Source organism: Lupinus angustifolius, chromosome LG10, assembly GCF_001865875.1.
Source record: "Lupinus angustifolius cultivar Tanjil chromosome LG10, LupAngTanjil_v1.0, whole genome shotgun sequence".
Taxonomy (NCBI): domain Eukaryota; kingdom Viridiplantae; phylum Streptophyta; class Magnoliopsida; order Fabales; family Fabaceae; genus Lupinus; species Lupinus angustifolius.
The window spans coordinates 1,069,837-1,093,253 of NC_032018.1; the positions used below are offsets into that span (position 1 = coordinate 1,069,837).

At 32.9% G+C, this 23,417-nt stretch overlaps 4 protein-coding genes and 1 non-coding gene across 9 annotated transcripts; 1 reads left to right on the top strand and 4 right to left on the bottom strand.

The window, feature by feature from the left end:
* On the bottom strand, nucleotides 1,672-3,575 carry LOC109358563 (uncharacterized protein At4g22758-like). The gene is made up of 2 exons (XM_019602860.1): nucleotides 2,966-3,575; nucleotides 1,672-2,206 (listed from the first exon to the last, which is right to left on the bottom strand). Exons 1-2 carry the CDS (start codon nucleotides 3,321-3,323, stop codon nucleotides 1,983-1,985), a joined length of 582 nt encoding a protein of 193 aa, XP_019458405.1. The 5' UTR covers nucleotides 3,324-3,575; the 3' UTR covers nucleotides 1,672-1,982.
* Nucleotides 4,696-5,722, bottom strand: LOC109358564 (putative phytosulfokines 6). Of its 4 annotated transcripts, none has more exons than XM_019602863.1 (3): nucleotides 5,462-5,719; nucleotides 5,328-5,371; nucleotides 4,696-4,884 (listed from the first exon to the last, which is right to left on the bottom strand). In XM_019602863.1, exons 1-3 carry the CDS (start codon nucleotides 5,556-5,558, stop codon nucleotides 4,774-4,776), a joined length of 252 nt encoding a protein of 83 aa, XP_019458408.1. In that variant the 5' UTR covers nucleotides 5,559-5,719; the 3' UTR covers nucleotides 4,696-4,773. The 4 variants fall into 4 exon arrangements, with proteins under 4 accessions (XP_019458408.1, XP_019458409.1, XP_019458406.1 ...); XM_019602864.1 differs by having other exon boundaries at nucleotides 4,696-4,881; nucleotides 5,462-5,718; XM_019602861.1 differs by having other exon boundaries at nucleotides 5,328-5,722.
* Nucleotides 7,759-14,866, bottom strand: LOC109358562 (nucleobase-ascorbate transporter 12-like). 2 transcript variants are annotated; one of them, XM_019602859.1, is made up of 11 exons: nucleotides 14,673-14,866; nucleotides 14,282-14,630; nucleotides 13,926-14,023; nucleotides 13,671-13,841; nucleotides 13,417-13,517; nucleotides 11,933-12,068; nucleotides 11,788-11,838; nucleotides 11,383-11,670; nucleotides 10,394-10,628; nucleotides 8,969-9,255; nucleotides 7,759-8,241 (listed from the first exon to the last, which is right to left on the bottom strand). In XM_019602859.1, the coding sequence occupies exons 1-11, from the start codon at nucleotides 14,757-14,759 to the stop codon at nucleotides 8,020-8,022; spliced, it is 2,025 nt and encodes a 674-aa protein (XP_019458404.1). In that variant the 5' UTR covers nucleotides 14,760-14,866; the 3' UTR covers nucleotides 7,759-8,019. The 2 variants fall into 2 exon arrangements, with proteins under 2 accessions (XP_019458404.1, XP_019458402.1); XM_019602857.1 differs by having other exon boundaries at nucleotides 14,282-14,866.
* On the bottom strand, nucleotides 16,206-16,278 carry TRNAR-UCU. The gene has a single exon. It is a non-coding gene; the product is annotated as a tRNA-Arg (tRNA).
* LOC109358914 lies at nucleotides 21,255-22,869 on the top strand. Its single transcript, XM_019603409.1, has one exon. It carries the CDS (start codon nucleotides 21,433-21,435, stop codon nucleotides 22,333-22,335), a length of 903 nt encoding a protein of 300 aa, XP_019458954.1. The 5' UTR covers nucleotides 21,255-21,432; the 3' UTR covers nucleotides 22,336-22,869.

The window sequence follows — 23,417 nt, forward strand, 5'->3', positions numbered from 1 at the left end:
ATATGATAAATTTAACACGTATATAAATTTTATTATTCATCTAACAAATATTTATATATATTAATTATTATAAAATATATAAATATATATTGAAACTTAAAAATCAATGAGATACCCACAAATATCCATTACCCGTAAATAGTATAGGTATGGGTATGGGAAAACACTACTTATACCTTATCCGCCCGATTGTCATCCCTAGTTCAAATCAAGATAAGTCCTTCCTCCATTATTGTGTGACCAACTATTTAATTTGGTCTCATGCCCATTATTTTTAAGAGGTCTTATTTATCCCACATAGTTCACCAATCTTTCTCTTTGTTTTGGGTGCACATATGTTGTTTTACTTTTAGCATCATTCCATGTACCATGACCTTATGATTGATTGAAAAAATATATTTAAAAAAAGTTTTATTTTTAAGTAATTTTATGATCAATCACAAGATCATAACACGTGGAGTGAAACTAAGTATGAGACAACACATCTGCACTCTTTGTTTTGAGATGTGATACCGTTTCATATTTTTTGTTTTTTAATGTTATTTATATAATTTAATAATTTTATATAATTTGACCAAAATAATTTCATTTAATTCACATGGGATACTAAATCAAAAGGAACTGAAGAGACACAAATTGAAAATAATTAATAAATAAGGATATAATTAGAGATAAAGTATAAATATATATTGAATTTCTAAAACATAAAAATATTTAGAAGAGAAATGGTAGTAAATTTTATATAACGATAATATGTTTTAAGGATTTAATATGTATACATTGACAATGTAGGTGTTTTTACACTGTCGACAAATCTTCATCATTGATATATTAATTACTATTGACCTTTAAACAAAATAATTACAAATCAACAATAAATAATGTATTAATAGTGTAAAAAATGTACACTATCAGTACATAAATTTTAAGCTCATGTTTTAAACATAGCTAATCAAACAACTTCATGCCGTTAAAATATTTGTACAACGGAAAAAATTAACTTAAGCAATTTTTTCTTTTTTAAAACTTCATTTTAATGAAATGAAACGTTTGATTAACTATGTCCATCAATAAGCGTCTATGCAAGCCCAAATTCCAAACATTGCATGGACAACAAAAGTCATAAAATCTTTTTGGAAGAAAAGTCGCAAAATCATTTTTTTATTAAATCTGGGAACCAAGATGCATGGACAGCCTTCAAAGTCGTTGTTTCCCCTTTTGTTTATATTTAATTATCATGATTTAATTATTCTACAGGAATACAAAAATTAAACCATTTACCATTTGTAAATTACAAAAGATATTTGTGTGAATAAAAGAAATTAATTAAAAACAAAAAGTAATAAAATATAATAGTCTGATTGGTTTGGGACAGGAGATAGAATACTATTTGGAATAAATAATCTCGATTGATGAATTTTGGTCTAAATATCTTACTTTCTCTTCTCTTCAATTTTTAAACGAAACAAAACAATTTCACATGTCATAATCCTATAGTATAGTTGTATAAACCACGTTTAAAAAACTACTTAAACTACTAAAAGCCAACGCATACAATAAATCATATCATACCACGGCATGGGAATAAAGTAATCTACCCTGAAAAAGAAATCAATTGAGATTACAATAAAATTATAATTTTATTTATATACAGACTTGAGAATTGCTTGTAATGGAAGAAAGGAACATACTAAAAAAGAGGGATTACAGAAAATATAATTATACCAAAGAGCTTTAAAATATAAAGCATGTGTCTTCGGAAATCAAACATGCATGCAATAATTTTACAATTATGCTTTTGCATGCCCATAAATCTAAAAACTCCCTACTTAGCCACCTTAGTTTTACAAGGAGAATTTCCTAGATGCTTTAATGGTGAAGATCTAAGAATTTCTCTTGCATTTTTAAAGAAAATCAAACTCAAAAGAGTTTTAAGTTGAAACAATTATAAGCATGGAGGTGAAAACTATGATATATAAGAATCATGGGAGCAAGAAATGCATTAGCTTGAACCAACCAAAGCCTGCTGCATCACGATTACCACCTTGTCTCACTTTGCTAACCTCGTTGGCACATGAGGCAAACGGTGTCGTCATGTAATCCTCCCTACCACCACCACCACCTTCCACGGCGGAGACAGACTTTCTCGGACACATAAAGAAGTTTCTTGATCCAAGATCTATCAGCTTCTCATCTCTATCCAAACCTAAGCATATCACAAAATCAGATCAGTTTTCCATAACCAAAAAAAAAAAAAAACCCTAGGTGCATGAATTTGATTAAGGACAAAATAGCTTTATTTCTATCAGATTTCATATGAAGCAAGATGTCACTCATCTCTTTCTAACATAAAATATTATAGTATATAATTTCCCTTTTAATTTGGAAGGATCTTTTACATTTTTTCCCTTTTTTATATAGATGGAGTAACAAAAGGAACACCACATAATTAAGGATTACGAAGTGCCCCAGAATATTATTTAGAAAACCTAATCTTCAGAAACCATGGCAGGAAAACAGAAAACAAATTCTCCCCACAAACATTGTATATTTCAATAAAGGTTTTCAATTGCAGAACCTAGGGTTTCAATAAACTAACTCATCAACAGTTTAAATAAAGGTTTGGAGAACCTAGGGTTTCAATAAACTAACTCATCAACAGTTTAAATAAAGGTTTGGAGAACCTAGGGTTTCAATAAACTAACTCATCAACAGTTTAAATAAAGGTTGGATTACTCCTTTCATTGCCAGCTATTTTTTACATGAACTTAACATGTATCATAGTCAGAGCCCAACTTCTTTTTGTTTGTTATTAGCTAGAAGATATCATTTGGTTATGGGTCAAAAATAACCCTCACCTTGTCCGGCAGGCTTGGAAAGTAAATCTCACACCGAGAATGATTGCTAAACCTTTATATCATGACAGAAGAAAATAGTATGTAGTTATAGAAGATTTGATACTCACTTTCTAAACTAAACTGTGAATAATGGAGGTCGAAATCAAAGCCCTTCATGCTAGGCAATATTGGACGCCGCCCTTCCTTCACGTACTGCCGCAACGCACCCTCCACCAAATCCGCGACGGAGGATTCCGGTCTCATCAGCACCTGCACGGCGGCAAGACTCCCCAACACCGTCACCTTCAGCAACACCTTTGGCGGTTGTCTAGGTATACCCTCCGGCACCACCGTTCCGACATATTTGTTCCCGTAGGAGACGAGGTCCGGTACAGTCCTTGGACGGCGGAGTTGGGTGGCTGACATCGTGTTCTCACCCAACCTTCCGTTGTTTCTGTGGTGGTTCTTAGTGGTTGGCAATGGCATAGTAAAGAACAAGATAGGTAAATATAGAGAGAAAGAAAAGGGTAAAATTGGAATTTGAATACTTTACCACGATGGTAAAGAATGAGGGTAGAAGCGTAAAATGGTGTGGGAAGAGAATGGTAGATGGAAATTATAAAAGAGGAAAAGGTATAAGAGGTTTATGAAGATTGGTGGATGAGGTGTTTGTGGAGAACCGTATAACGGGGATTTGGTATTGAAAGGTTGTTGAGAGTTTTAAGTAACAACGTTTTAGGTGAACACGTGTATGGACACGTGAGCACGACATCTACTATCCGATAAAGTTTTTTCCATCACTATTTGTAATTGATTGAAAAATATATATTCAAGTTAAAAATTTAATAATTAAATATATTTTTAACAACGCACTAACACATAAATTTAACAAACATGTATTGCTTTTAGTTTGTTAGGTAATATGAACAAATGTTATGGTAGTATTGGAAAATACAATTTTAATATTGAATTTTAAAGTCAAATTTGACTAGTTCCAAAAGTGGATTGATTTTGTGAAGCAACTCCTTAACATTATATTTGTGTTTAGAGATGAATTTTGTTGTTCCTTTCTCACAAAGCCATTAAGCAAGAGGCTAGTAAGCATTACATGAAGGAGTGACATTTAGTGCTATAATAAAAATTGTGTGGTGGTAACCCAACTTAGATTTGTGAATGTTCACAATTCAGGTTCATGTGGCCTATAGTTGAATGATTATAAGCTTTTCAACCCTTTTTGTTAATATTTTTGAGCTTGTTTACTGAATTGCTTAATGGGTATTACCCTCCCTGTCTTATTTCAATGAAACTATTGTATGATTCTGAATTTTGAATTAATGGTCTTAGGCTCTTAGCCATATCTAAATCATTGGTTTTAAATAAATTCATATAATTTTAATGCATCAATGCACTACCAATGATTTGGATGTATCTAAGAGCATGCAATAATTTATCCAACCATGTTCGTCACTAGAAGCCACTCCATGAAACCACATTTTTTAACTTCCATTAAGACTAGCAAAATGCACATATAATGGCAAACTTATCATCATTTTTATTATTATTAAGAAGGGTATCCCTCGTTTTTTGTGGTAAAGAACTAATCATTTTTTAATGTGTAGATGTTTCTTCCAACAAGTATCACTCCCACGAATCTTGATATTTTACTCTTTTTAAAGATTTTGTAGAATCTTACACCATTAAACTAAGATGTTGTTTGTAACTTATGATCAAGTTGTTACAATACATATATATTCCTAATGAAAGCCATAGTTTTTCTTATATATATGCTTAGCGGTTGTGTTACATCAAAAAGATCATGATATAATATGAAGATTTATGCATAGCCCCAATGTTGCAGTGAAAATAAAAAGTTGTCTATGCTAAATGAAGAACACATCATGTCTTTGAAGTATAAAAAATGAGAAGGTTTCTAGCTTCAAGGTTTATGGTGCTCGGTGTAGATGTAATCAATGTGAGCTTCTAAAGTCATTCTCCTAACCAAACATTCTTCATCTCCACTATTGCAAGCCTCCATTGTCAACCACTGCTATATTCACAAAACATAAAAAACTTCTAACTTTTTTTTGGGATCATGAGTTTAGTTCTCAAACTTTAACCTTTTGCCTCCATGAGTTTTCATAAAAAAACTAACAAAAAGGCTTCCATGACTACATCATTGTTTTGTGTTATTTTTTGGATGAAAAGAACTTGACTAAGGCACTAATGTTTCATACACGAAAAGTTTGAGACATGAACCAAAAATTGAGAAAGGAAAAATAAATTTTAACTTTTTATTTACTAATAAGGAGAAGAAAATAAACAATGAACCCGGCATTGAAACAAGGAGTTAATAAGTATTTTTTACACTGCACATCATTCATATGTTGATTCTTGAACAAAAGTAATACAAATCAACGATGAATGATACATTGACAGTGCAAAGATTTTTACACTCATAAATTTTAAACTCTTCAAACAATGGTATGTTACCTTCAAAGATTTGTTTCGTTCCAACTCCAAAACAAAGTCTTCCCCTGAAGAAACAAATTTGTAATTGATTAGGTTCATTCCATGGGGATAGTAAGAGTTCAACACTAAGAACCTAAGAGGTACTAGATGGTTACCTTGTTCAGTAGAAAATGGACGGGCACAAAGTTTTGATGAGGAAAATAAGAAGAAAAGGAAAAAGAGAAGAACTCCAGAGTGCAAGCTTAGCTTCATGTTCTGTACTTGATTGAGTGTGTGAGAGAGAAAAGTGGCTTTGGGAGATGAAAAAATATAGAGTGTAGAGAGGATAGTTAGGTGTTGGAAATAGGCTTCTCAAAGTGAATGTAAAAACATACATGCATCACATTGTGTTTAAGAGATGATTTTTCTTTTAACAGTTTATTTTATATCACATTTCTTCAGAATTTCCATAGAGAAAAGAAAAATAGAATCAATTAATGATAGCTAATTACTGAACGAGTGAGGATCCATTTACGAGTAAGTTTTTTAAATTTATTCTACATTTTTTCTGAGGATTAGGATGAGGAGTAAGTTAAGATGTTATTTGGTTTATATAAGTATATAATATTTAAATCTAAAAGGGGTTGGTCTCTAATTTTTTTTTGAATAAATGTATTTATACATGTATATTAGTTAAGATTATATTTTAAGATGTTGTGGATACTTTATTAATTATCTCCAAACATGACATATTTTTTTCAAAATGGTTCTAAACAAACTTTTTACTAGATTTTCTAGAGAGTCTAAATCTGGTCTTACAATATTATAGGTAAAAATGGATTATTTTATGAAACAATATGCAAAGTACTACTAATATTGTAAAAATATCCCAAGTGAAATTTACTACCTGAAAGACTGTGTTCCATGTTGGAGTGAAGTATTAATTTTGTATTTGAAAGTGTGTGAAAGTGTTTAGTCATTGTCTGCCATAGTGGTCCATGCACTGTCTCAAATAAATGAATGTCAATAGTGTTTCACTGTCTCAACAAGTCAACCTTTTCAACATGCTCACAGCTGTTCTCCAACCTCTTTTTTTGCCTTTTCACTTCAAAAATTAATCTTATATTCTTATGTTATAATCAAAGCTATGTAAGTGGCAAAACAACCCAAAAATATATTACAGGCTTAGTGATTAATTGGGGATCCTAACAATATTTATTAATGAAATTAATAATAGACAAGTCTTAATTCGAAAACTATATAACATCCAATTTTAAAAAAATCAACTTCAACATTTACCTTTAAGCATTTTCTCTTCTTTTATTTTTTAATCAAAGCCCTTAAGAGCACCCATTGACATTCTCATGTTATTTATATAATTATATATACTCAATCTTTCTTCTTCTTATTATTATCTTCATTGGCAGTATTCTATTGAATGCTATATTCATTTGTATGTTTTCATGCACTACTTTGATATGCAATGATTCTAACCTTCATTTTCTCTAACTAAAGCTTAGGATTATTTTTTCTCACCAAGTGCAAGGTGATATAGAAAATGGTGAGACTCACTGTTATTCCAGTTTGAGTTAGAGGGTCACATTTGTGAATTGTCTTTCCCATGTAACTTTTATGAGGACAATGCATGAGAGGTAGGCCTTGGTATTTTTGGACTTTTTGAAAGTTCTGATAATGGTCCTGACCTATTGTGTGCACATTTTGCACATCTTGTGGGGTACCCATGATCACTTAGGATTCTGCTACTTTTGCTACTGTCACAATTTTATCTTTATGGTGTGTCTTGGATGATTCTAACGCATTTGGCACTAGCCTTTTGCTTCCTGAAGGCCATGTGCTTTTGCTAAGCCATACACTTTTCCCTTCAAATAATTTCTCTATGCCCTTTTAAGGGGTGAATCAATTTCCAGAAAAATCGCTACTTCAATTGAATTAATCTAGGGGTTAAGTGGTGCAAGATTTTAAGCAGCAAAATTAATAGAATTGAATCAAACCAAACCAGAAAATGTAGTTCAGTTTGATTACATGGTTCAATTCCATTAATTCTTTGAATGGTTAGGTAAATTGTTTCATGGGATCCAGAACTATGAGAACATAACCGTGGAACCAATGAACAATTAGGTAGTACCTGTATAAGCAAGTTTTTATAATATTTGAGTAAAGATAAATGTAAATAATATTTTTCTGTTCATAACAAAATCTTACCAATAAAGGATAGTACAGTTCAAACCTTCGGACACATCACAAAATATAACATCATTGAAAAAATGAATCAATAAACCAAACCAAGCCGAATGTGAATTGGCTCCAACAATGAAAAACGATATAAACTAAACTGAATCACCCCTCTTGTTCAGTCACTAAGCTAACCCAAAAATCACACCTAATGTTAGATAAAAGAGTAGTCTACTACATGGGTTTCGTTGCCCATTTTTCTTTGGTTTTGAAGATGGAGAAACCTGCAAAAGAAAAACTCAAAAATATAATAATGTATATATACATAATAACCAGGATGATTTGTCAAAGTCCGCAGTAAAGCAAAGAAGAAAAAACTCCACCTGGTGATTTTTAATGAATCAAAACTAGATACATGGTTAACCTAATTTACAAAACAAATAGATCCCTCTGGATCTTCATTGTACCCAAAATTTACTTTGTAATATGACCTACTACAAATCATCATTGAGCTCAACAATATATATATGAAACCTTCCTTTCACATGCCAACCCATTTCACCCATCTGAAAATCCGACCCACTCTCAACGGCAACTCATAATCTTTAGCAATAGCAGGGTCCATCCTAGCAACCTCAGGTTCAGACCAAACATACACTCCACGTTCCTGCTTACTGCCAGGGACGGTATTATCCAAGACAACAGCAACAAGAAAAGCTATCACCATGTTTAGTGAAAAAATTGTGTTCACTACATAGTTCAACTGCGAAAGGAACAAAAGTCAAAAGTGTTATTATAGAATTATCAGACATTTCAGCTAACTGCACAAAAAACTCTATTAAAATGGAACTAAGGAGTGCAATAATTTTTAACCAGCAATCAAGTGCATGATAAATATCAAGGGAACCACTTGAGTAAATGTCCCAATACATGTTTATTAGCTAATTGTATAGAATTATCTGACATGTCAACAACTAACAGTACAAAAAGTTCTCTCTTAAAATGGAACTAAAGAGTACAGTAGTTTTTAACCACAAATCAAGTGCATAATAACAAGGGAACCACATGAGTAAAAGTGGTTCCTCAATCCCCATACATGTTTATTAGCTAACTGTACGCATCCAAAAATCACTATGCAGCAGCTACCAGTTATAGCAACCATGACAAAACATGCAGGATTCTATCAAAAAAGGTGCTGCATATATAAGCAGAAACCTTAATAAAAAGCAAGGAGTAGTAGGGATTTGATCATAAAAATATGCATGCGAGCACGCTACCTATGTAAGTATTGAATATGAAGGAAATTCCTATTTAGGAATCATTTCATAGTTTTATAAGCTACACCCTCTGGCAGATGGAAGTGGGCGTTGGCTTAATTTTTATGTCTTAAAGTAATTAACAAATTTGGATCATACTCACCACATAATTAGACAGCATCTAGATAAAGCACAAGATTCACAATAGTAAAAGGAGATGGAACGAAGGCATACCCCTCCATATTTGTTGTGGATAGGCCCATGAGAGGCCACAATGTAGGGCTGAAAATAACTTGGTACTGACAAGTTTGAATTTGGAGAAACGCCGTATTGTTGAAAGTAGGCAGGTATAGAAAGAGAGAGAAACAATGATAACCCAACAATGATGATGTTGCGAGAGCTTCCAGCCTCACTATAGCGTAGATTTGACAAGCCCAATGCGGTAAGCATTGCCCACATAAAGCAGAGAAGACCAGCAACCATGACATCAGGAATTGAAGCAATGAACCCTCCAACCTTACCTGTTATAAGGTCTAAGCAAATTAACCATGGATATATATGCAATAAAAATATTCTACAGATGACTGACTAGAAATTCTTAAAAGTACATCACAGAAGTAGAGAGCAATCCAGAAACTAGGAAAGAATTTCATATCCTAATTATCCGATGATTTATCAAGTTCCAAAAAGAAAAAGAGAAATCAGAACATGTTTTGGATGGTGCAAATTTGAGTGTGGCACGGGATAGTGTTGGTAGAAATTCCTCACTGGAGAGATGAGAAGATAAGCGCCTTATAAACTTGGTCAATCAAGACCAAAATGGTTAACCTTTTTCCGGTTGAATGGTCAAATCCACGTGTTAAGCCCAGCACTTGTAATTGAAGCCTTAACACCCTCCAACCCAATCATCATGCTAAAATCCAATAAGAGATCAACACCTTATTGAAGTTAGAATGCAGCCGTTGATGGGGAAACTGGAAGAGTATATATACATTCTACATACCACTTCACCATAGACACTGTTTGTCTTAGGATGAAATTTTATGCAATCATAGCAACTATACTGCATTCAGGCATTATGACTACAACAGAGAAACTAAAGGTAGGATAGGTTCCATACTTCCATCTCTTGGAAAAGATATCACTCTAAATTTCCAGTTCAAATGAGACAGTAGGCAGACATTATTTAATTATTAAGTATGATACAAAATTTGAAGTAATAATTAGGAGGAAAGATATGGCACCCCCCAAAAATAGAAACTAAAAAAAAGGTGCGCCCGTGAAATGTCATTGCCATGGGACTTTTCACTTTAGCCTCCTTATCCCAACAAAAACCATAAAATTGAGTCATCCGCAAACGTAGTTACTAGTTAGACACCTCAGTTGACAAAAAGTTGCATAGGGAAGTAGCTGCATGACCTACAAATGTAAGTTCCAAACAGTGACATGTAATTTTTATTATTGCTATCATGAACTGCTTTTCAGAGAGAGAAAAATTGTGACCTTGGAAGGAAGTTTTAGATATCCATATAAGGCTACTTAAGAATAAATATCCAATGTCTCATATTATGTACTTCTCTTCCATGGTTATTCACCATTAATCATCATAGGATAAATTAGTAAAGGTACATGCATGTACAGAAAGGTATAGAGACCCACCCACGAGAGACAGCACAATTAGAAAGCATGCACCCAGTTGAACAGCCTTGCGGCTTCCCATTTTTGTCACAGCAATTGTGTGAACATTTTCAGTCAAAGTTGTGCATCCAGTTCCAGTTCCCCAGACACCAGCTAAGACACTAGAAAGACCTTCCAAACCAATTCCTCGACTAAGAACTCCAGGAGTTGGAGGTCTGGATGCTACCAATAATGAGGATGCATGGTATGAGCCAACCTATGAAGTTTAAAACAAATTAATATCAACAACACAGTTCAATAATTACATAATTCTGTATATAAGAAAAGTACATGAAAATATGATATCAATTATGATATAACATATTGTTACTCTCTCATAGATCAGTACATGCTATTAAAATCACAAAGTGGCTATTTGCATGTGTTATATTTTTTAGAAATCACACAATCAGTACCACCAAATATCTATGCACTAATTTCCTAAGCTGAGATAGAATGCATACATTGTCACTCTTCCTTGTAATTGGTATCTACTAAAAAGAAAACAAAATATAATATGATCAGGTGAAAGTAGGAAGACAAGTTGGCAATCATTATTTTTAACCAAAGGTCTGATAAATTAAATGCCTAGCTCCAGGCGGATTGCTCTGAAGTTTCTTACCCTTCATTGTCAAAGGTTGCAGTTAAAATGAAAAGACATTAATAGTCGAGTGATATATCATATTCAAGTTTCTTTTTTCCCCAGCATACAAGCCATCATGTAATCAAACATAAATGGTTTTGGTAGCTCCAAATCTTAACTTTTACCACATCTTATCATGTTCAAGAAAGAGAAAATCCTTTCACACATGATACCACTTGCATTGCACATTATAGAGATGGCAACATGCCACCTGCTTATTTTCTAACTGAACACAAGTAAGTTAAATTATCAACATATTCAAAGGCAAGATAAATAATACAATCAAGGAAACAAGATTAAAAATAAAATAAAAGACTAAGAAGCTAACCGAATCCACTGATGATATTAAGGAAACCACGCACATCACAAGAGCCATTTTCCAATGGAAGACAGGAGTACCCCACTGCAGTGGATAAGGAAATCTAAACCATGGGGATGATTTCAATGCATGAGAAGTATCAATTCGACAATGCTTCATCCTAGAAACATGTTTTCTGCAGTGCTCTGACAACATATCAGAGGCAGGTATGTTTACGTCACACCCTTTGTAGCTGTAAGCTCCAGCTTCAGTCAACAAGAAAGCAAATGCCCATGTAATTGCCAGACCCAAAGGAACCTGGCAGTTAGGAGAAGAAAAATAAACCACACCGAACATAAATCATTTGTTGAACTGCAGAATTTTCTGTTAACTGCTGGATAGTAACTTAGAAGGGTATTGTAACATTAAACTTACAGCATATATTAGAAATATGCGATGTCCAAGAACTGATATCTTACGAAGATACTGCAGAAAGCAAGGCAGAATAGATTATGCATGTTAGCACAGTGCACTGACCAATACCATAGACATGATAGAAATTGAAATCCAACAGACTTACAAGTGAAAAAACAATAACCACCAATAACTGTACTGCACCAATCTCAAGACATGTACCAACCATCGGAAAACCATAACTGAAAAATGAAAGTCCAACTGCAGCAATAGTTGGGGATACAACCACAGGATTGATCAACCTGAAAAATAAGATATGAAATGTAATGTTTTTACTTCAGACGACATGAACACTAAAGTGATTTGAATCATGTGTAGGCAAAAAGAACATAGGCTCGTGGTGTTTGACAGGTTGATACAGCTACAATCTAGAAGAGAGAGTTCCACAAGTAAACCTCAAAACTATAATCTCAGCCTCTACATGAAACCATTAGTCCCACTCGTCCTAGCTGGCTAAAGCAGAGTTATTCAAGACACTTGCCAAATGAAGATGACTTCATTACAAAGAGAAACTGTAACTCTGACAATCTGATTCCTACGACATGTAATGATTATCATAGTTATAATCCCCACAACAATCTGACATTCTGACCAACATTTGTATGCAATACAGACCGAATATTGGAAGGAGTGAAAGGAGAGGAAAGAGGACTACTGATTGTGTTTGGAATCGGAGTAATCTTTAAGGTGGTAGGAATGGAAGACAGTTAAGTTTGGCATATGAGATGCATTTGAATGCAGTCTGAATACTCGAAGGATGGGACGGAGAGAAAAGAGGACTACTGACTGTGTTTGGAAATTGGAAACAAAGTAATCTTTAGGTGGTATGGAGTGGGAAACAGGTAAGGCATCCTCCTTCCCTGCTAAATCCATGCAACCCATGAATAAATAAATAAAGGAGGATTTGGAGGGCTAAGTTTGGTCTCATTTGTAATAAAGCACAGCTTTCAATATAACCAGTACAGTTGCTCATTCTAGAGAAAGATTCAATATAACCCGTACAGTTGACTACACCATTACCAAAAAAGAAAAAGTACAGCTATACTGACAAAACAGAATGGAAACTCCAGAACTATCTCTGTGCAGTTTAAAAACAAATCAAGATGAATGATATAAGGGGTGGAAATGAGCAATGAGAAGTTGACGTGTGGAAAATTTATATTCTAACATGTAATGTTTAACTATTTAAACATAGCATGTTCTCAGGTAAGTATGCAATCAGCTTCTTAAACTAGAATTTACAGATGGTAGCTATCAATGCTATAACCCAATCAATTATTATGGGTATAGAAGATAATAGGGAGATGAGTGGGGGCATACTTTTTAGAGAACACTCTGTCGGGCCATATAACCATACTAAACACCATGAGATTCTGTTATTTGATTTATTTCCATATTGATATTCATGTCATTCTTCTTCCCAGCATTATCTTCTATGATTGCTACACTTAGAATTTTTCAACCTTTTGGAAGCTAGCACTACATTATACATAGCCTCAGTTCACGACATGCACGTTGTTTGTTGAAACAATGATGTGCGTACTAGTAATAAAGCCAAATAAACAAACAGAGAAAATCTCACAATCATACCTTACCAAAAGTGACATGAGTCCGGTATATCCAAGTAAAGCTTGAAACGCTGATCCAATAATTATAGCCCCTTGCAGCTCCTTCATGGTATGCTTGAATTTCTGAAAATTGATATAGAAATCTCATCAGCTGTCTTAGTTTGAATTATTTAGGAAAACAAAAAATAAAAATTACCGCAATATATATGATCTGAAGCATAAAGAAATGATATCTATATGAAGTGAAACATATCGAAATGAGAAAGAAATACATACATTTTGGTTTAATCCTTGAAACTCCGGGGAGTTGATAATGGCCAAAACAGGAGCAAGATAAACAAAAGAAGGGCCCTGAACCAAAGGCAACCTGGACCCAAAAGTAGTATGCAAAAGTGTCGTCACTCCCGAAATGAAGAGCACGGTTGATACCACCATAGAAGTATCCTCCTATACCGACTAACATATCAGATAACACTACCCACGTAACAAAAAGGTCAATTCAGTTAGTTGAAAAAACACAAAACCACTCACATAAGAACCTTCCATGGCAGGAACTATGACAAGCGGAATGAGAATCAACGAACCTAATATCGAAACATAATGCTGGACACCATATACACCAATGGGAACTACAAAAAATAATAATCAATAATCAAAACTTTCAGCTGTATAAGCATACATTTATGAGGAAATTTGAAACAAAATTATAATACTGTATCATCTTATTAGCTATTTTTAGCTTTAGTTCAATATTCAATTAGATGCTTATGATATCAAGCACTTAATTAAGCTGTTTCCCACTCTATATTTTGTTAGTTTTATTTTATCATTTAATTATAATATCTAACATAGTTCAACAAGTAAGTTTCACATCTCTTTTTTCTCACCAAAACCAAGTGAATCTCTGAGCTCATACTTCATATGCGAATGCCGAGACACAAATCCATCCTCATCCACACTTTGCGGCAAAGAATCAACCGCTTCCTCATGCCTCGTCGTTCTCCGCGGCGGAGGTTGCGACCGCTTTTCCAACGGTTGCGCCACCGTTACCTGGCCATTAGTACTAGAAACCGGGTTCTTAGTTACTCCATCAGAGATAGAATCCCTTCGTTTCTTCGTTACCGGATCCTTAGAAGGTGGAAGTGGAAGCATGAACGAAACCTTGTCGCGCTGGGTCACACCGTTTGTCACATTCGGTGCCCGAACCCGACCCGCTTCGAGATCCACGTCAGCATCGCTAGTTTGTTTTGGCGGCAAGGCTATTTGGCCGGAATCGGCCTCGCCGGAGAATTTGGGCCTGAAACCGGTTTTCTTAGCCCATGAAGAAGGTGGCATTGCCTTGTTTTCGGGATCAGAATTAGACATTTATAGTTGTAGATCTGAAAATGAAGGAAGATTATAGGGTTTCAATGTAGAGAGAGTATAAAATGTGGAGTTAGTGTTGTTTAGAGTGAGAAGTGGAATGAAGAGAGCTGAAGCTGGAACTATAGAGATGCTAATAAAAAAACCGTGTGACATGATCGGTAAACTAGTCTCTACCAGTACGGTCATGTAATTACACCAATCAAAACTGGCCAGAAGTGATCGGTTGTGTCGGCTGATTTTTAATTAAACCGTATCATTTATACTGGCCGATTTTTATTTAAAATTAATTTATTAATAAAAATGAAAATATTATTAATTTTTTATTGTTTTTTTACATTAATAACTAACCTGCGAATTAATTAGTAAAACATCGATTAAACTATTACATCTGTTTGATAATCGATACGGTATTAATAACATTACTCTTAAAAAATATAAATAATATGATATAATTTTTTCAATAATAAAACATAAATATTATCCTCATACTCATTTGTTATTTGATGCTCTTTCCATTTGTATTTCTGTTTTTGTCTTTTCTTTCTTTCGTGAATTACACGGTGGGACGTCACACAAATCTACTTGGTCTATGCCACTAAATTTAATGACAAATTGTATTCCCCGGCTTCAACGGAATCACAATGGGGAAAGAAGAAAAATTTAATCTGCTATAAATTGTATAAATTATTCATGGATATTGTTATGAACACTTCACATCTTTATTTATGTTCTTAGCTAATTAATCATAACTTTTGTTTTCTATTAACTAAATTGTCATTTATTAGAGAGGAGTATAGATATAAATTTGGCAGTGTGAATGGCCTCATGTATTAAAATTTGAAGATAGATTAGATTAAAATGTGTTTTAACATTTGAGAGTGAAGACATAGTTAATGTTATTTTTGTGTAGTTGATATTCCCAAAGGAGGATCTATTTAATTATTACAAGTTAGCACTTCCTAGATAACATTAATCTCAAATGTTGTGCTCACGTGTTGAGGAGGGGCTTCTTGATATTTGTCATTGTTGAATCATTGAGAATTCTTGTTGGCATTGGGAAACATGCATTCTATTTTTTGGTGAAGGTTTTTAGTTGAAAATGTTGAAGGAGACGTAAAACTACATCATTTCAATGCTATGAATATTAAAAGATGAATAAGTAGTGAAGGAGTAAAAGAAAATAGAAAAATGGTAAAAAGAAGAAAGAAAGGAGTATGTGAAATTGTAAGTAGCCGTTTGATGAGGAAAGTGACAAGGCTATTAGCTATGACCTGCTCTGACAACGACTTCTATTAAAACTCATCACCTTGTCCTTCTATTACTTCTATATCACCCAATTATTTCATCTTCCATGCTTTTTTAAAATTCCATGTTAATACTTTAGAGAGAGAGAGAGAATGCTATATAGTTTTAATCAAAATAAAGAATTAAAAATTGTAGAACACACACGCCCAGTGGGACTCGAACCCACAATCGCTTGATTAGAAGTCAAGCGCCTTATCCATTAGGCCATGGGCGCACACGTTCCTTTGTATCCATTTAATTATATTTGTTGTTTTAAAGAGCCCCAACTTTTTCATCTTGTTTTTATAATCCAACCTTTGACTTGGAGAAGAAGCGGAACATGTCTGAGAGATATGATCGGAAAATGTCCTGAAAGCGATTCTTAAGATCACAAGAGAAACAACACAAGAATAAGTCCTTTTGTGAAACTCCATTGTTGTTGTATTTATATTAGAAGGAGTTTTTAGCAAGGATATCCTTCACTTTTTTTAGTAAGGACTAATCCTTTCGGAGTTCGTGACTAAGTCTTCCAACTAGTAAAGACTTATATCAGTAGTTCAACGTCTTGTTGGTACATTGAAAGGAGTTTGTGAAGGAGTATGAGAAGAGAGAGATCACAAGAAGAATAATTAATGTAAATGAATGTTTCATTTGGGCCAATGATGTAGCCCAAGCTCAATCTTTTCTCACTTGCGAGGCCCATTTATGGAGGTTTAGTAATTGTTTCCGTCTAATCACACCAAACCTTGATGTAGGAATTTTGAAGTGTCATCTTCAATTAAATTTAATCAAAATTTTCATTTGCAAGTGAAATGAGAATGACTATTCGCCCAACTCCCAAGAAGCAAGTAAATCCCAACAAAGTCTAGTTGTTGTTTTTTATTTGTATTTGAAACAAGGACATTAATTATTTAGATGCATGATTCATTGGTTTTTAACTCATCTTTGGAGTTTATTTAACTTGGAAGACTAAAATTGCACATGCTTAAGTAGATCAAATGTCATTCTAGTTTAGATTACCAATCAGATAATATATTTAATGAACCTATATCCACCAACCATATCTAATCAAACATTTTTACTTTATTAAAACTAGCGTGTTGTTAACCCGCTTTTCTATTGTTTGAAATGCAATTATTTACTTAAATAATTGAATCACTTATAGTTAGTTTTGTAAATGAAGTGTATAAGTAATTATTTAAATAAACTTATCATGAAATATTATAGAATGTTGTTATTGAATATTGAAGTCGTGAGAACACGTTTAAGAGATAAATATCATTATAAAACATTTTTTGTTTGGTAAGTAAAGAAAAAAATGTTGTGGTTACAAAATTAAGAAGGAAGACACAATTAAGAAAATAACATGAAACATGTATAGGAATATAAGCATTAGATTATATAGTTTTTTTTTGTAAAAAATAAAAAAATAGGCAAGGGCAAAATAGGAAACTATAAATTACTCCATGGTGGATGGTTACACTATGTTTTGACTTTATAATAAGTATAAATAATAACTTACAAAAAAATCTTCATTTCCTTTATTTTTATAACACTAAAGAAATAAATATATTTGGACAGTAAGGTTATTTCATCATTTTTCTTCTTCTTAGAGTTTTGTCCCATTGAGTCGGTCAAAGATTAATTTCTTACTATATCATCGTGTTCAATTGGGCAGGATCTTATGTCTTGGAATTTTTCTGTTCTTATATCTCCAAGCAATCAAATTTTACAAAATAATATTAAAATATTGATTTTTGTTTTTAATTGAGTAGACTATTTAATTGACTTAGGACACAAAGTGAAACATGAATAGAAACATATGATCTCTATCCGCTCAATTGGCTGAGAAACTTGCGAACCAATATATTGATGATTTCTTGAGTTTGTCTAGAATCTTTGTATAATCATTTTTCATTCCTCTATCAATTGAGTGTGTGAAAGAAAAGTTGATATTACTTATTACTTATAGGGTGATACCCATAATTCTGAAGTTGTTATCAAAGGAACAGAAAAATTGTTGTGGCCCTCTAGGATGACACTCATAGTTTTCATGTAATGATCACCAAGTTCAAGTTGCATAAGAATAATTGCAATTGTTGGTGCTAATAAAACTAATTATCAAATGCCAATAAACAACCAATAGATCTAATTAAGTAAAAAAAAGAAAACTAATTGTCCAATCTACTTTATTTGTTACAGCAAATCAGCAATGATAGTATTGATTTCATCTCCCTTTAGTTTTTCTTTTTATTTTCTACACTTATTTTTTATTTTCTTTGCTTCCCTCTCACAAATCATTGTTAGTACACAAATCATGCCGGTAATTTGTTCCTGACAAACTTATATCTCAAGCTAGCTATGCTTATTGTGTGAATTAATGCCAAAAGTAGAAAAGCAAATTTACTTAGGTCTCTTTGCATGATGAATTTTAGAGGGAATAAAGTGGAAATAAAATTCAAAAAGGTATTGGTCTAGTGGTATAAGGTCCTGCTAGATCAACAGGATGACGAAAAGGTCAAAAATTCGATTTCTGTATGCGTCACTTATTAGGAGGGACAATCACATACCTTGAAAGATATCAATTCATTGCTAAAAAGGTGAAAAATACCTTGGTAATATGAAAAAAATGGAGATAAAAGACTTGTGAACCATCAAATACATTTGTCAGATAGCCCGAAGCCTTCCATTTCCTTTTCTCTCCAAAACTTAACTCTGAAATGAATAGTTAAGGCCAGTTTTTGAGTTGAGTTATAGAGAGAAGAGAAAATGAAAGAAATCATAAAATACATTTATGAGGAAACTCAAAAGCCTTTATTTTCTCTTTTTTTCCTTTCCAAAATTCAATTTGCAAAGAGACCCTTATCCAATAAGATTTATAGTTTGGAAGTCAATTTTCTGGCTACAAAACTGCTTGTACTGTTTGCTACCTGCAGCTGAAACTTGTGGCCCTTAGCTGCAGTTGTCTATCCTTAAACAGAGCCATGGCATTGGCATTGAATACAAAGTTCATATATTATAAATTATTAATTTGACAATAAAGTCCACGTGACTTAAGATTATTAATATGAGATTGTTTAGTACAACTTCAACAACAATAAATGTTAAAACAAAAACCCAAAACTTGCAACTTATTCAGTGCATTATAGTACAGTCAACGAAACTGCATCCTGCTTCTAATGATTTTTATAAGATGATTTGTTCTAGATATTTGCACAAACTTAAGTTTTTTAATAGACTAATTCTTTTGAAAAATGGTACATGTAGTAGAAGATTTTAAAAGTGTTATTATATTTATGTGTAACTTGTGTGCCATTATAGCAATTGGAAACATGAGCCATGTCTCACATGGAAAGGCCACTTGTTCCTTCAATAGAGGCAACTTAGGCTAGACATTGGAGAGACAAATCCCCATAGACTTTTAGAATGATCGCAATTAATAGAGAGAGAAATACATCAAAATTAAAGGAAAAAACAATATGATATAACATTTTTATTCCTTAAAATATAATAATATGACATTTCTCTCTTTGAAATTAAGTGTAAAATCAACAATGAGTCTCATTCACCATGCACCTACCTACAAATTGTACTAGTTTTTTTTCCTTTAAAAAAGAATTTAAAAGTTTAAGGCAACTTTAATCATTGTTTTTTATGATTATTTTGTTTTTAACTAGTTATCCTATAAGTATAGCTTTAGGATTAAACTTTGTATCGAAACGCTAGCTGATTAAGCAAATCTCTTTAAAATGACAACTTTAAGTTTCAAACAAAAGTTTGTTAAAAAAGAGAAATCATTAATTTGGGACAAATATCTCTACTCCAATGGTGAAATATGGAAAAATATGTTGGATTAGTGAGAAGTTAGGATTTATAAGTTCTAACTTAAAAGAGAGTAATGAGTGCATTGTATTTACTTCAATTGTATATTTGTATTTTAGTCTCATTTTGTACATATAATAAAATAACACCCAAGAGAATACGACAAAGACATTTTCACAATTAAGTTAATAAAATAATTAAAGTTAAAAAGAGGCATGTTGTAATTCGAATTGCTCCTTGTGTTCACTGAATAGGAAGAGTTGACTATGATATAGAAAACATCAAATACTTGTATTTAATTATTTATTAAGTATCAATAAAATATGTTTTGTGAATATATATATAAAAACTATTTGTCTTTATCATAAATTCTGATGCAAAATATTTGATAAAGCTTTTGGAACAAGTATAACACACTTCATAATAGTTACAGCTTTCTTAATGTTTCATGGAGAATCAAACCAATGGGAATTACCAACGAGCGTTGGTTCAAGTGGTACATGCTTGATTCCCCTTAAGCAAGAACCTGAGTTCGAGTCTTGTGGATGAAAAAAATGTCCGTTGGGAAAGTTAGCCCCACGTACCTGTGGATATTCCCGGCTCGAACAGGATTGCCTCCGGTGCGAACATACATGTGGAAAACAAAAAAAACTAATGGGAATCAATGTTATGTATGTGAAAAAATAACTAAGCAAAGGGCCAGAGGAATTCCAAGTTCATTGAAGTGAGGGCTTAACTTTTTGCAATTCCAGCTAGCTTGATGGGAAAGTTTAACTGCTTATACATATCACATTATATTATTCAATAGCAGAAAAATAAATATCATGATATTACAATTTTTAATTTCTAAAAAACTTTAGCATTAGGACAAAATATATTAATGAGTGCTTTAAAATGTACCCTTCACTTTTATAAAATTCATGTTAATATATGAATCCTCACTGGCTAATGATAAGTCTTATTGTTTACAAATATATTCAGAGATAATTCCCAGGAAAAAAAATCTCTCATATCAATAAAGAAATTCAAATTTACATTCTTATAAATTTATAGAAAATACAAAATAACCACCACATTTTACAAATAAATTTATGTAATTTGTGATTTCCTATTTTAGCATTATCTTCTTATTTATACAAAAAACCATATAACATTATCTTCTTATTTTAGCCTCATTATCATCTTATTTTGAAAGTATATTTAAAAAGTTGAATATTACACCAATCGAATAAATTCAACTGTAAATTACAAATATTTAACAAACACCACACTAATTTGTGAATACGCTCATATGAATAAAATCATTATCAACTTAAATGGGCTTAAAGCAAATATTAGGAGAGATGTTAAATGGGAAATTAAATTGTAATGATCCTGTCATAAGTTTCTTTCAATTTCAATTTATTTTTCTTCTTCACAAAGCCAAAGACATTTGAAATGCAGCAACCATCTCTCTAGTGATCTTAACCTCATGATTTCTTCATAGAACCCGAAAATAAAAACGACCCATTATCCATTTCTATCAAAAGTTCAGATCTTTAGTTTCTCTGCAGTGTTTTCATGCAGTATGAGAGACATAGCTTCATGTTTCAGCGAGTATGCAGTGAATGTGACACCACATTCCTCATGTTCAAGCTTTACAAACAACACTTGTATATCTCCAAGCCTTGCACCTTCGACCCAAAATTCAGTTTCTTCTGTATACAAAACAATCCTTTCCAACAATCAAAAACACTTTTTGATCACAGTCACATGGTGTAAGAGTCACTTAAATCAAGGACTTGAGGTCAGTTTTGGTGAAGAAGAAACAATCTTCAGACTTAACACCAATTCAAGGTTTTTCAGGAAGATGAAAGGAAGCAAATTGGTTGAATCTGATGAGTCAAAGATTGAAATCTTCTGGGATCTTTGCAATGCAAAATATGATGCTAGTCCTGAACCTGTTAATGGTTTTTATGTTGCAATTCTTGTTGATTCAGAAATAGTCCTTATTCTAGGTGAAGAAACTATGACCAAAAAGTTTAAAACTAGGACAACCCCAATGGCTAAAGTCTCACTCTTATCACGAAGAGAACATTGTTCAGGTAACACACTTTACACAACAAAGGCTCAGTTCTCTGAAAATGGTACTTGGCATGACATTTTGATCAGATGCAGTGGAGAAAATGAAGGGCTGAAGTATCCAGTTATGTCTGTTTGTATTGATAACAAGACCGTGATTCGTGTGAAGAGGCTGCAATGGAATTTCAGGGGTAACCAGACACTTTTTGTTGATGGGTTGCTTGTGGATTTGTTGTGGGATGTTCATAACTGGTTTTTCAACCATGCACCCGCTTCTGGTTATGCAGTTTTCATGTTCAGGACTAGGAATGGTTTGGATAGTAGATTGTGGTTAGAGGAGAAGTCAGAACAGAAAGATGAAGATACAGTTGAATTCTCCTTGTTGATCTATGCATGTAAGAGCACATAAAAAGAAACTCTTTATCTTAGTACTTTTAACCCCATTTTTCTCTTGCCTCCTTTTCTCTTTTGTTTTCAATTCCTATTCTTTTTGGCCCTTTGACTTTTTCCCCTTTATTCTTGAAAGGATACTTACTCGTTATTTCTTTTACAAGCAACTGACATAACATATTTTAGAGTTGCAGAAATTTGAGTGATAACTGATTACAGAACAATTTGATTTGTCCTTTGTTTTTCTGGTTTTTCCTCAGGGACCAGAATGGTTATGATAATTTTGGAGTCTTCCCATAATAGTGCCCAATATTGAATTTCTAGCAAAAATAACTCGCATGTAGTTTGTTATTAGTTCAAAGAAAAATGTCCAAATTGATCCAAAGGTTTTAAATAAAGATTTGGTTGGCATATTTGATTTGCTTTTATTAGCCTTTATAGGAGAATAAAGTTGATAATCTTATGAATGAAACAATATCTTGACCCCATTATATTCTCCTTTGCTCTTTCACAATTTTGTTTGTTGCTGTAACATTGCTTGAAAAACTTTTATGATAACCATCCATTGATGGAGAGAACTATTCAATATGATTTATTTCCAATTTCATGCCCAAGCAATTCAAATATATAATCAAGCTTATAGCAATTTGTAGATCAATTTATGCCCATAAACTAGTGTAGAGTGAAAATAAATAACCTTGGTTGGGTCACTTTTATGTCAAAATCATTAGAAGTTTTAGAACCAACTCAACGAAGCCTCATAACTTCAAATAATCTGCTTGTCTTTACTGGCTTGGTGGAAACTTTGGTTACCATGATGTGTATCACTCACAAGGAATGGTTTGGGATACAGTATGAGACAACATGCAATATTTTCATTAGTTCGGAACATAGTTTTAGGATATAGTATGAAACAACATATCATCTTCGCTCTATTCCTCTGTCATTAGATCCTTTATTACATATGTTTGTGACTCCGTCTTCCATGAAATCTTCAAGGTCACTCCAATTAACCCAAGCAAGCTCTTTTGCCATCTCCAATTCAAATATATAATCAAGATGAAAACCCTTATGGACTTGTTGCACATCTTCAATAACTAA